Source organism: Lepidochelys kempii, chromosome 22, assembly GCF_965140285.1.
Source record: "Lepidochelys kempii isolate rLepKem1 chromosome 22, rLepKem1.hap1, whole genome shotgun sequence".
In the NCBI taxonomy this organism is placed as follows: domain Eukaryota; kingdom Metazoa; phylum Chordata; order Testudines; family Cheloniidae; genus Lepidochelys; species Lepidochelys kempii.
In genome coordinates, this window is record NC_136401.1 from 22,179,979 (window position 1) to 22,193,503 (window position 13,525).

Below are 13,525 nucleotides of genomic sequence, written 5' to 3' on the forward strand. Positions count from 1 at the left end.
CCGAATGCCGCCAGGTCCCCGCTGGGATGCTGAAGGCACTGGAAAGAAGGCACCTGCCGCCCCGCAGAACCCAGCAGGCACCTCTGAATCTCAGGCCTCCCGCGTGTCTAAAACACGTGTGCTGGGAACGCTGCTGAAAGTACCTGACCCCTCTGGCTCTGAGCACACCTTGTGTGCAAAGCCCTGCCGTGCTGCTGAAGGCAGCAGGGTGCAGAGTCTCCAGCAAAGCTCTCTTCAATTCACGAGGAAGCCAGTGTGTATGAGTGGCTGGGGTGGGGGTGGGGGGCTAGGAGCAGCCCTCGATATTTCCTGCCAAACAAGCTCCGGCCAAACAAGCTCCCTGCAGCGCCAGGCTGGGGTGTGAAACCAGCACTCTCAGAATGAGTGTGCTCCACAGGTGCGATTTCTCCTCAGTCCGTTTCATTTTCTTCTAAACTGTGCACAGCTTCCCCCAGGCCCCTTGGCCCACTGCCCGGCTGGACATGGCCATCCATGCTCTGCTTTCTTAGTGCGTCCTCCTTCTGCATTTCTCTTCCTCAGGCTTTTCACTCCAAGGGTTTTGCCTGAAACAGAAAGTAGCAGAGTGCGGGGAGTGTTGGCGTCTTCATTTCAGGCCTTGAGGGGCCCTCTAGTCAGCATGGATCAGACCTGACTAAGGGGACAGCTGTGAATTGACAGGGGACCGGCAGCTTCCCCCGCTCCAGTCCCCGGAGAAAGCAGGGAGTAGCCGTGCTGATGTAGCAAGTGGAATTGTGCACACCTGCTGCCCCATCTATTGCCCTCCGGCTGCCTCCGCCCGCAAACTCCTGGCTCTTAGGCCACGTGACACAGCCTGGTCCCTAGCACAGTGACTGCCACTGGTCTAGAGCTGGGGTAGCAGTGTTTATTTTCCCATTTGTTGAGTTTCTTATGGGCTTGGGACCTTGCCCTGCATTTCTCAGCTCCTGGGTCCCTGCAAAAGCCCTGACGTTCCTGTAGGATTTCCAGGCTCACTTTGCAGGAGCTAGAGTTTCACATCTGGGCTGGGTGAGGATCTGAATTTAAGGGACTCATCTGCAGGGTGCCAGCAGGGGCATACCCAGGAAAATGGGGAGATTCAGAAGAGAAATTTCCTGCCTCCGAGATCTCGTCTATTCAGTTCTGGAATCGCCTCCTGAGGAGGGCAGTGAAAGCCTCATTGCTTAAGACATTTACAAGTACCCAGGACAAAGCCCCGGCGGACCCAATCTGCTGCCCCTAGGAATGGGACTGGTTAGCTCTTCTCCTTTGTGGAGTTCTGCAAGCCAGTGACCTGAGCTCAGCCCAGGAGCTGGCTGAGGTTGCCCATCATGGGTGTGCCAAGGGGCTGACATCTGCTTAATTTCTCTGGGTCTTTTCTGTCTCATTCTGTTTATTTACACAGAGGAGGCACAGGTGGGAAATTCTCTTTCTCCCCTCAGCTCTACTTGAGTTTCTGAAACAGAAACTGCCTCTCTCACATGAGGGCTGCTGCACAGCTCACCGCCCACAGGAAAACCCCCCAGCCAGGGGCTTGGTTTGGATTCATTTTGCAATAGTAGAACAAAGCATTCAAATAAACTCAGTGGCCTTACAAAGCTTGAAGTACAAAGCAAGTGCCACATGTCCAAATCCGTCCTGGCATGCTGGGCATGAATGAGGCACTGTGGCATGGCCAGACCCACACCCCAGCGCAAGCATGTGCAAGAAACCCCTGTTCAGTGCCTTAGATCTAGATGCTGGGAGGATCTCTCGGAGACCACTTTGGCCTTGGGCTGTAGGATGGCACCCAAAACTTTGAAAATCTGAAGAGCCCAGTGACCCCAGCCAAAAATATAAATACCAAGATGTCTTTAGAAAATCCCCAATGCCTGCTGTTTAGAACAGGACATTTAAACACAACCCAGAGTTTAGGAAGAGCTATCACACCTCCTGCTTCAGGGCATGATCTGACCTCCAACAACTGGGAGTCAGAAAGATCTGGGGGCAGCTGATCTCATAACTTCAGGGTTTCTTGCATCTTGCTCTGAAGCAGTTGGTGCCGGCCACTGTCAGAGATGGGACACGGGCCGAGTTGGCCCATGGGTCTGATTCAGTCTGGCCATTCCCACACCCTTATGTAAAATCATTGTTAAGAGTCACTGCATGGACTGTCTGCATGGGACTGAATTTCTCCCCCTGGCAGGATGGATTGATTTAAATTACAATTTAATCCCCAAGTGGAAAACTGCAATTTAAATAATTGATTTTAATCAACTTTTCCATTTGTACTTCAGTCATTTTCTAAAGCAAGGTGCATTCTCATTGGTTGATATGACCATTAAAATATGTTGATTTACTACTAAATAGAGCCTTTACACCAAATTTGGTACATCTTTTTGCTACCTAGGAGTGAACCTATAACTATATTTATTTATTTAAGCACAGTACATAGCTTAATCTTTTCAGCTTCTTATTAATTACTTGTACATTTTACTATGTTAGAAAATGGTGGGTGAGATATTGCTGATTTATTATATCATATAACTGTTTGCTCATGATTTGTGTCAAGCTGCTTTCGGATGGTAACTGGAATTTAATTAAACACACATCAGGATATCAAATTATTTTATTAAACAAAACAAGCTCTTAGTGCAGTACATGACCTACTGTGCCATATTTATAAAAGCTTGATCTCAAAAGTTGGAAATTTTTCCATTGATAACCTGGATTTGTGCTGGAAATGGCCCAACTTGATGATCACTTTAGATAAGCTATTACCAGCAGGAGAGTGGGGTGGGAGGAGGTATTGTTTCATGGTCTCTGTGTATATAATGTCTTCTGCAGTTTCCACGGTATGCATCCGATGAAGTGAGCTGTAGCTCATGAAAGCTCATGCTCAAATAAATTGGTTAGTCTCTAAGGTGCCACAAGTACTCCTTTTCTTTTTGCGAATACAGACTAACACGGCTGCTACTCTGAAACCTTTCTTTATATAGAAAAGCAGCCTTTAACTCAAAGTTTTGAGACTCATGGATTCAGCACATTTAATTTTTATTTAAATGTTTTAAGAGATTATAACAAATTGAAGCCTAAACATATCTTGTATTAAATTCAGATTTCACTTTAAACCGGTTTATTTTTAAAAAGAAAGACATTATAATTTAAACAAAAAAATAAAAAAATCTGATTTAAATACTTTTTCTTTTCAACATTGATTTTTCTCTACCCTGCCCACTGGCATGAGATGTGCTTTTCCATTCTATTGTAATAGCAAAAGGACCGTTGTCCAAGGGGTGGATAGACCATTTGGTGCGATTTTCTTTTTTCTGTAACTAGCAGTTTTTCATAGAAAAGTCCCTGGCGTGATTCGTTATAGGCCAGTTGGAGGAAATACCCAACTGCTGTTGACAAATTAGCCGCGGAGGAGTGGGCGGAAATTAGAGAAATGTGGAAACAGCAGAAGAGCTGTGGTGTAATGCTGACGCCCCCTCAGACGTCATACTGAGCTCAGCCTCCAAGAGGAAAAACAAGGGTGCTAGTGAGACCTACAGAGATCACAGCTTTCTGCTCTCCCAGCTAGGTACATGCGGACAATGCAGGTCCCAGGATGGCACCAGGTTTCTCAGCACTGACAGTGGGGGTTGTGGTGTCCCTCTGCCTGCAGATATATGGTAAGCCATCTTCAACCCTTAATCAGCAGCCAGTGACTTCCCTACTTCTTAAATACTAATCTAGGGGGCCTCCTGCTCCCTTCCTTCCTCAGCACCATGATTCACAGCCCAGGGTTGGGGTTCAGAGCTTGGCTAGGTGGGCTAAGGATAGGGGGAAGTGTGTGGAACCTCTTGGATTTTTAATATTTCATTCATATTTATTTGTATCCTTGCTTTCACATGAGATTTCTCTGGGTGACACTGGCAGGGCGGCAGGAGGGAAGTCCATCACTCTCTCCTCTACTTGAAGTACACATCTTCAATGCCTGAAATCCCCATTTGTCCCCATACATTGTCTGTCTCCATTCGGGGAATGCTAATCTGGACCCCAGTTCCCTATGAACATGGCCCCTTGTCACTGCAAAGACCCTCTGTGAAGTCAGCGTCACCAACCTCCCTGAGCTTTGCTCACTTGTGCTGGCGCACCATGGCTTTGGGAGCAGGTGGTGGGTTAATATTTGTTATTGAACGGCAGCTGCTGCAAAGGAGGTAAACAGGAAAGCAGTAACTGCCGTTAGCTGATAATATTTTGACATTGGACCTGGAAATGTTCCAGCTCAGAAGACACAAGGTGTTTGGAGACCAGAGGTCTTTCCCCTCCACATAGTGGCAGGATGGCTGGATGCAAGCTGAGAACTAAGTCATTTGAAGTTTGCAGTTACCCAAGGTCCCAGAGGCAGTCCGTAACTGTGACCGAGGAGGAAATTTAACCCAGGTGTCCTGCCTCTCACTCTAACCACTGGACCAGCCTTCCTAGGGTTTTGTCTAAAGGGTAGAGTCATTCTCAGATGTGTTCCTTCTCTGAGTGTCTTACTTGCCATTGTATCCATGCTTGTACTGGCTACACCAAGGAAGATGATGTCCCTCCATAGCCCACAAATCAAAATACCCAGGGCTGCAAGGAGCTTGCAGCCCATCTCAGTTGGATTAAATCAGCAGCAGCTTCAGAAAGGAACAAAGTGACAGGAAATTCTTTCAAACAAATTCCACAGACAGTGTTTTGTCTGGTTAGAAAATCCATTCTCCATGCCCATTCCCTAGAATGCCACTCTCACCTGGTCAAGTCTAGGAGCTGGGTTTCCTTTGGCTGGGATTTTTCTGAAAATATCTCTGCACTTTCCTGCCTTCAGCATAATCTGTCACTAGCAAGTACAGCACTTCTGTGTCATTTCAAATAACTGTCAGGTGGTTCTAAGTTCAGCAAACTAGTGTCAGATAACCATCCCTCAGTCAAAGCGGGGGAAGAGGATAACATTGAACAATTTAATTGCCAAAGCACTGTCAAAATATTAAATAAATATTCTTCAGAACACTTCATGGTCCAGTGACTGATCAGGAGACTAGGACTTGTGGATCTGGTTCTATTCCTCGCTCTGCTACTTATTTCCTGGGTGATCTTGGGCTAGTCACTTAACTTCCCTCGGCCTCAGTTTTCCTATCTGCAAAATGAGGATATTGATTAGACTGGTCAGGAATTTTTCAGCTAAAGTTTTCATCATTGAAAAATGCAGATTTGTCAAAATTGAAACTATGGTAAAGAGCCAGTTTCAATGAATTTCCGAACTCAGAAACCTGTGAACATTTGTTTACACATTTTCAAAATGGAACCACGGGTTGGTGCTTCTCACCTCTGTTTTTGTTGTTGTTGTTGTGGTATTAATGAGAAAGAAAGAAAGAAAGAAAGAAAGAAAGAAAGAAAGAAAGAAAGAAAGAAAGAAAGAAAGAAAGAAAGAAAGAAAGAAAGAAAGAAAGAAAGAAAGAAAGAAAGAAAGAAAGAAAGAAAGAAAAAGCTTTCAGCAAGTTCCTTGCTTGGAGTTTCACTCTGTGGCTTTCCTGTTAGGTGTGGACAGCACCTAATGAATATTTTAAAAGTCACGGCAGGTGGTATGTTTCAGAGTAACAGCCATGTTAGTCTGTATTCACAAAAAGAAAAGGGGTACTTGTGGCACCTTAGAGACTAACCAATTTATTTGAGCATAAGCTTTTGTGAGCTACAGCTCACTTCATTGGATGCCTACTGTGGAAAGTGTAGAAGATCTTTTATACACACAAAGCATGAAAAAATACTTCCCCCCACCCCACTCTCCTGCTGGCAATAGCTTATCTAAAGTGATCACTCTCCTTACAATGTGTATGATAATCAAGTTGGGCCATTTCCAGCACAAATCCAGGTTCTCACACACACCCCCCCCCCACACACACACAAAGCTGCTGGCCCCAGGCATTGAGAGTTTAACCGCCAGGGTGTGATCACTGAGAGCTCAGCACTCTGCTTAAAATGTTCTTTCCTTTTCCTTTGAAATGAGCGATCCTGGGGGCAGTGATGGAGTCCAACAAACGCAGCTTCACACTGAGCCTCCTGGGAGGGACACCATACAGTGCAGTAAGAGAGACTAGGGGGTTGTGGACCATATGGCTGGCATTGCTGTCATGACTCTGTTCATGGGCTACTTACGTGGGACTCTGAAGCTCAGGAAGGTTCTACTGGGTGGAACGTGGAGCAGGAGAAGACAGAACATGATAGATAGATGGAGAGAGGGAAAAGCAGAGCAGCTGATGCAGAGATGATGTAGCTGCTCCCAAGGAGGTGATATTTATAGCTATGACCCAATACTCTGCAGAAGCTCCCAGGGGGAGCAGAGTTCATCCCTGTTGTTGTTTGTGGAGGGGGTCTGTGTCTTCTCCATGATAAGTGCAGAGGAGACACTCTCTCGGAGAAGGATGGGCCCTGCTGGAGGATGAGTAGAATGAAAGGGTTGTTGCTTCTAATGCTGGGTTTCCGAGACAGACTGGAACTTCCCCCACATTCCTGTCCACAGTGACATCTCCCCAGGCCCAGCTCTGGAGTGTGTGCTGAGGTGAGCACATCACTGCAATAAGATCACACCCCACAATGCACCTGGACCCCTTGGCTCATCCCCAGGACTGGCCTGCTGCAAACTCTCCCTTTTGATTCCTTCCTGCAGGTGAGAGTCTGTCCCAACCAGGCAAAGTGCGATTTGTTGCTGACATCTTCAACTATGTACTGCACTGGACGCCCGGAGTGAACTACTCCCGTGACACGTTGTATGAAGTGGAATATAAGCTGTAAGTACCCAGGACCATAGGGAGATGAACTCGCCTCTGAAACCCAAGTCACTTTTGCTTTACACTTGCTCTGATATTTAATGTGCAAATCAGTTCACAGAAATCTTGTGCTAACTTTCCAGCAGCCCTAATGCTTCCCACACCCAGAAAACATTTCGTTAAGGAGTGACATTCTCCCTACAGGTATGGTAAGCCTCCCTGGATGGCTGTCCCAGACTGCACTGGGATCTCTGGGCACTCCTGCAATCTGACCTACCAGATGATGGACACTCAACCATCTTCTCCCCGCTATTTTGCAAGAGTTAGGGCAGTATCTGGAAACCGCACCTCTCTCTGGGCCAGGACGAACGCTTTTTCCCCAAAAGAAGGTACCTGGGGTTTTTCCATCATTTTCTCTTCTGGACCCTAAAATCCATAGCCACAAAACTGCATCCTGTAAACTTGATTTAGCTGCTAGCAAATATCTTTCATGTGCTTGGTGTCAGAGCTCTGTTTCTGCTTAGCTGGGGAGCTTACTCCTGACCCCTGCTATATGATTACTCAGGTGCCTAGTCACTAAGTGCTAATAATGACAGCTGCATTCATAAAGCACTCGCAGCCCGTGCGCTGGCCACGGTGCTCAAGAGAGTTCATGGCAGAGTCACTGCGCCAGAGTTCATTCTGACAAACTGTTTTGGGTTAGGTTGAACAAACCTCATGTGACAGATGTTAGTCACAGCACTTAATGCACTACTGCCAGGGGTGAGATGCTGGAATGGTGAGGGTGGGCTAAGAACTTGGATAGAATAGAATAGAAGAGTGCCACTTGAAATGCATGTGGGCCGAGAGCTGTTTGACACTGGGCTCCTGTGATTAGAACAAACCTCTCTTAGCGGAACGAAAGAGAAACAATTCTCATGGATTCTGTATTATGTTTTTCCAGCTACTCTGCGTCTATCAGATGTGAGTCTGTCTGTGAGAGACAACACCATCCACGTGAGCGTGCAGCAGCTGATCCTGAAAGTGGGGAACAAGACGGTCTCATACAAAGACATACAAAAGTATGGTAGACAATACAGAACGTATGTCAGGAGGGCGTCAGACAATCTCCAGGTGAGACAGCCAGCACTTGTGTCATCCAGACTCCAGGGGTGGGGGACAGTGTCGATGGCCTTCATACTTAGGACTGGTTGAGATGCTTTGAACAAGACATTTTTAAGTAGAAAAATTGCCATGATTTAAACTAAATGTTTTGTTTTTTTACAAAAGAATCAACAATATTGAATTTTTTTATAAACAATAAGTTGTGAGGTTTTCACCAACACTGGCACTGGAATAGATCCCAAATCCATCACTGGGACATTTTGCTGAGTCGATTTTCAGTCAATTAAAAATATAAAAGAATTTCACAAAACCCAGAACATTTATGGACCATGAACCATAAAATGAAAACAACTTTGAAAGAGCAGTGGTTTTCAAGAGAAAGAGTTTAAATGTTTGACCTGCTCTAATATAGACAGACAGAGAGCAACATGGGCCAAGGTGTTCTGCGTTCAGACCTGAAGCCAATCCAGGGATCAGGTGCAAGTAATTGTGATGTGTGTGCAATAGCACCTAATGGCCCCACACTAGAGCAAGGCCCCATTGCACAGACCAGAGTAAGAGACAGATAAGCTCAATAGATGGTTATCCCCATTTTACAGATGGGGCACTGAGACCCAGGGAGATAAGCATCTTGCCTAAAGTCACCAAGGAGGTCAGTGACAGAACTGGCAATAGAACCCAGGAGTCCTGAGCTGCTGCCCCAGGTCCCAGCCACAAGGCCACACTTGCACCCTCAGCTACCTGCACTGTTGGAAAAGTGGGAATCTCATGAGATCAGCTGCTCACGTGAACATCTGGCTATTCCCAAGACATGCCCAAGCCAGCCTGAAAGCAGGCCCACTTCAGACCCAGAACCACAGGGGCCAAATCAGGTGAAAGAACCACCTCCAAATGTCCAAGAAACTCCCCAGGTTCTGGTCTACTGGGCCGCTCTGTGCTGGTCACTAGTGCCCAGCCTGCCAAAGGTGACAGTCCTTCTGGTGACTATTTCAGCAGGTGCAGGTGGAGACCAGAGAAGAGTTTGACATCCCCATGCTCCTGTGGGGCGAGGAGTACTGCATCCGTGTAGAGCCATGTGTCCTCTCCAGGCCAGTCGCCTCCAACATGACCAAGGAGAAGTGTGTCGCGATCCCCAAGGAGGACGGTAAACGGACACACTGGGTCTATTGGTCTTACCTGGGTCTGAGCTCCACCCATCACTCTGGCAGAGCCACTGCTGGATATTTCCCTGCCTGCTCCTCAGCTGCCATGCGGACAATTAGGGACCATATGCTGCTGAAGTATGGTTTGGCAGCTCTTGGGCTGCTCTGACTCACGCCTGGGGTGGGGTCCAGTGCAGACTAGCTCTCGGAATCAGAGAGCTGTGGCCATATCCTGATGCCTTCCATTCCCCAGATCCTCCTGTTCTCCATGTGGAGCTTAGGCACAAGGGAGACTCTGCCCCAGAGAGTTCCCCCAGAAAGGATGCTCTTGAGGTGGCATTGAGCCTCCCCACTCGAGGGACCCCTCCATGACACAGCAGAGCCACGTGGCCAGCTCTGAAGTCCTCACGACATTCCCAGAGCCCTGTGGCTGAGATGACTCCCACGCCCTGCGAGGTCAGGGGCACCCAGCCTCTGGGGCCTGCTGCTGCCTGTGCCTAGCGTATGGCAATAGCCACTGCACACAGGGACAGGCGGAGAGGGAGGAGGGGCTGGAGGAATGTGTGTGGGAGGGAAGAAGAGATTGTGATGATATGGCCCTGGAGAATAAAGCTACTGGGGAGCCCCAAAATCCTCTAGCCAGGCCATATACACCCCCAGAGATCCTCCCGTCACACTTACACAGCTCCCTGCAAGATACTCCCCCTCACACACATACTAGCCCTCCAGAGATCCCCCCTCACACACACACTTGGGGCTTCTCAGATCAAAGGCTCTAGAGATGGACACACCTTCACGTCCCTTATCTCTGCAGGGCGCCATGTGCGCCTATTGCCTGGCCGACAATGGCAGCGTGACTCAAGAGCCTGTGCCACAAGGGCGCGCTAACTCCAGTCTTCTGTTCCTTTCCAGAGAGCACGGGGATTATATCTGTCGGCGTTGGCATCTTCCTCCTCGTTTTCTCAGCCGCTCTTCTCCTGGGCACTCTTCTACTCTGTGCATACATAAAGCAACCCGTCAGGACACCAGCCATATTGGTAAGCCGACCAGATGCTAATGGCCACATGTGAGGCTCTCTGACTCCCAGTGTGGCAGGGTCCCTCTGGCGTATTGTTGCTAAGTGCAGTGGGCAGGCAGATCCCTGCCACACACAGCATCGCTGCTCTGCGTGAGCACAGAGCTTTTCGGTTCCCAGGCTTTGGGAGCCATGTTCTCCAGGAGGCAGGGTGCTGACCCAGAATTCAAAGCCCCCGGGTCTAGTTTCAGCTCTTGCCACCAGTCCACACTGCTCATGTTTTCAAAAGGGCCTCTGTTTTCCTGCCCACTTTGCAGCCCCCTGGGCCGAATGGTCAGACATGCAGAGCATGGGTGGCTCCAGAGGGCGTCAATGGGAGTTGGGTGTGCTCAGCACCTCCAAAAGGGGCACGCACTGCTGCAGTGGGTCCACCAGCAGAGCACTGCCCCCTATGGCGAGTGCTGGTGTGGATGTAGATGTGGGGAGTGAGCCAAGCAACAAACAGTAACAAGTAGAGGATTAGGGAATGAAGCAAGATAACCCATCTTCCTGCTTCTTTCCGCCCCTCCCAGAAATCTCTCCTAAAACCCTCTGGGTCAGAGCATGAGCACTTCCCCTTCGGGGCCAGGGACGTGGTTGTGTGCTTGGATGAGGAGTCAGTCCAGCAACTCTCCATGTGCCAAAAGGACCCCATGCAACACAGCAGCACAGACAGCAGCTCCAGCCCTGCACAACAGCCACCAGACAAGGGCTGCGTGTTCCTGACCTTCCCTGATGACTGTGAACGCCGGCTGGAGCCGGAAGGCCTAGCACGGGGGGACAGCAGTTGCAACAGCACCGACAGCGGCATTTGCCTACAAGACTCTTCCTCTGGCCTGAGCCGGTTCTGGGGCTCAGAGAGCCAGGACTACAAAAGACAGCTGCCAGGGAGTGACGATAGTGGCATAAGCCTGGTGAGGCGTCCCCCGTGCCTGACACACTCCGCCAGCAGCAGGGACTATACATCTGTGGATGAGGGGCAGGACCAGCGTGAAAGAGAGCGTGACTCTTCCCCGCCGGCCAGGGGGCTCAGCCAGGAGGCTGTGGAGTTTCGTGGGTACCTGAAGCAGCCGAAGGGTACCGTAGAGAGGCAGCAGGACAAAACTGAGGGACAGCTTCCCACACAAAGCCCAGGCAGGACCGATGTCACGCTGGAGATGGGTTGCTCTGAGCCTGCCCTAGCCAAAGGCTACTTGAAGCAGGCATCCCCAGAGCTCACCTGCGGCAATGCAGACACGGTGCTCGCTGGGGAGTCAGGCTTCCTGGGCTTTACAAGCAGGCTGGAGTGCAGCGGCTCGAGTCTGCTCAACTACGGGGCGCTGGGCATTTCTGTGCCCTCGAAATCCCTCCCTGAGCTCCCCAAGGTGCCCTTTGCATTGGACATCTTCAACACAGACCTGCTGGGCACCCTGCCTCTCATCTCCAGCTTACATTCAAATGAGCGACTCTGCTTGGAAATCGACTCTCGGAGCCTGCTGGGGGCTGACTGCAAGGACAGTCGCCGATAGGCCAGGCTGGGGAGAGTCTGCTCCTGGACTGGAGTGAGGCGTCACATCGGGAGCTGCGAGCATAGCAGGCTCTCTTTGTATGATTTGTTCTTAACTACCTCATGTAGTGGTGTCCCTGGGGGAGCAGCTACTGTGATAAGCTATTGCCAACACCATGAAAGTTGTGCTGATGGGAGCCACATCAGAACTGCAGAGCTGAGAGAGCTGCAGCCTACCCCCCATCCACAGACACAGCCTCCACCAAACAGGGCAGTTGGCCATGACAGAGATTCCCACCCATCTCCATTCAGTACAGAGAACGTGTCTCTCCCCTGCTGGAAACATATAACGTGTCTGTGGGAAGAATGGGATAGAGGCAGTAAGCTGTATTAAAATTGTGCGGCATTTCTGCATGGACATTAGTCCTGGGGCCCAGAGATATCCTTTCCCTCTCCTCTCTCACGCAAGGGCTATTAACAGCAGCAAGACCCCTGACATATTTATGAGTGTTGTATATTGACTATTGGAAATGTTTTGCCTCTTTTGTTCAAAGAAATGTTATTTATTTAATTTTTAAATATATAAAAGACAAATGGTGTCATTTATTTCAGTGTATCTTCTTGTGTGTGAGTATTGAAGCTACAGCTGGGTTTTCCCTTCTAGGGATCAGGGAACTGCAACATTGTGCCGTTACCGTGCACATGAGAAAGAGAATTTTTAGATCAGAACTGAAGGAACAGGAGCAAGATAGTCAGCTTCTCTCCTGCGGTTCCACATAAGCTGGCAGCAGTGGAATGCAGTTTTCCCAAGTGAATCCTGTACATTTGATGTATTCGGTGACAAATCACGAGCAAAAGGCAATGCACCAATTGTCATGTTTACACCTGAGCAAACTGGGCAACTGGGATTGTTCTCAGGGCACACGGCACTGAGAGTCACCTTGTGTTACACCCCTTCCTCCTGCAAGAGAGAGACTTGCTGGTACTTAACTGGGTGTCAGCTCCCTGACAACTCCAGTCTGTTAGCCCCCAACCCATCTCCTCTGGACTATGCCAGCCCTTCCTTTGCCTTGCAAGTTAACAATATATGTACCCCAGTCCCCTTGAAGCATTCCCCCGTAGTGTCCAGACCCTTGTCTGGTGAACACTCACAGTAATACCAGGTTTGCTGTCCCCAAGGGAGCAGTGTACACAGCTTGTACAGCTCAACTCTGGATCAGCTCCTATATAACACCACAGCACAGATCCATTTATAGTCCTAAGACTAAAACTCTCGCGCCGGTGATTAAGGATGATGGAAACGGGATGGTTACATATAAAACAAAGACTAAACGTCGCAGCTAACCTTCTGTCTAAGGACGTTCATCTCACCCCGTTTTAGCCAAGCCTGACTGAGATCCTGTTTTCATGACTATACACGCACTGTCCATTTGCTTCCTCAGGTGCCGGACAAAAGGGGTCTTTCTGCCTTCCCATTATATTCCTCAAAGTTCATTGTCTTCCCTCAGAGACAGGGCAACTGCCTGTGGTTCATTCTCCAGTGTCTTGTCTCCCTCTTGACTGCCCAGCCGCCAGGAGACGTCCCATGTAAATAGGGCTTCCATTACAAAGCTCAATTTCTGTTCCGACAGAGCTACACCTCCTACGTCCTGGCTGGAAGAAACCTGGTTATTCTCTTTGGTTGGTGACAGCCTTTGAAAGGTATTTTCAGCACCTGTACAACTCCTTAAATAGCATCCCTCCACACATCTCGCGCGGACAATGAGCATCAGTGTGACATACATTTTTATTCGTGCCCTCACATGACATCATCAATGGACTCAGCCCATGAAAGAGGTGTGCTCGGTGGAGGGCGTTTGTCAGGCCTGGTAGGAGTTGCTGTTACCCAACAGTGAACCCTTTGACAACTGGCTGGGAGGGATTCTGAAGGTCACAGCAACCCCTCTCCCCTCTGAATGGGAGTAATTTTACCTTCACATCACAC

General features: G+C 49.0%; 1 protein-coding gene across 1 annotated transcript; it reads left to right on the forward strand.

Annotated features, from left to right (window-relative positions):
* The first annotated feature begins 3,534 nt into the window (after positions 1-3,534).
* IL10RA (interleukin 10 receptor subunit alpha) lies at positions 3,535-12,147 on the forward strand. Its single transcript, XM_073320930.1, has 7 exons — positions 3,535-3,650; positions 6,656-6,776; positions 6,960-7,144; positions 7,699-7,868; positions 8,853-9,003; positions 9,914-10,038; positions 10,589-12,147. Exons 1-7 carry the CDS (start codon positions 3,587-3,589, stop codon positions 11,561-11,563), a joined length of 1,791 nt encoding a protein of 596 aa, XP_073177031.1. The 5' UTR covers positions 3,535-3,586; the 3' UTR covers positions 11,564-12,147.
* Positions 12,148-13,525: the final 1,378 nt, after the last annotated feature.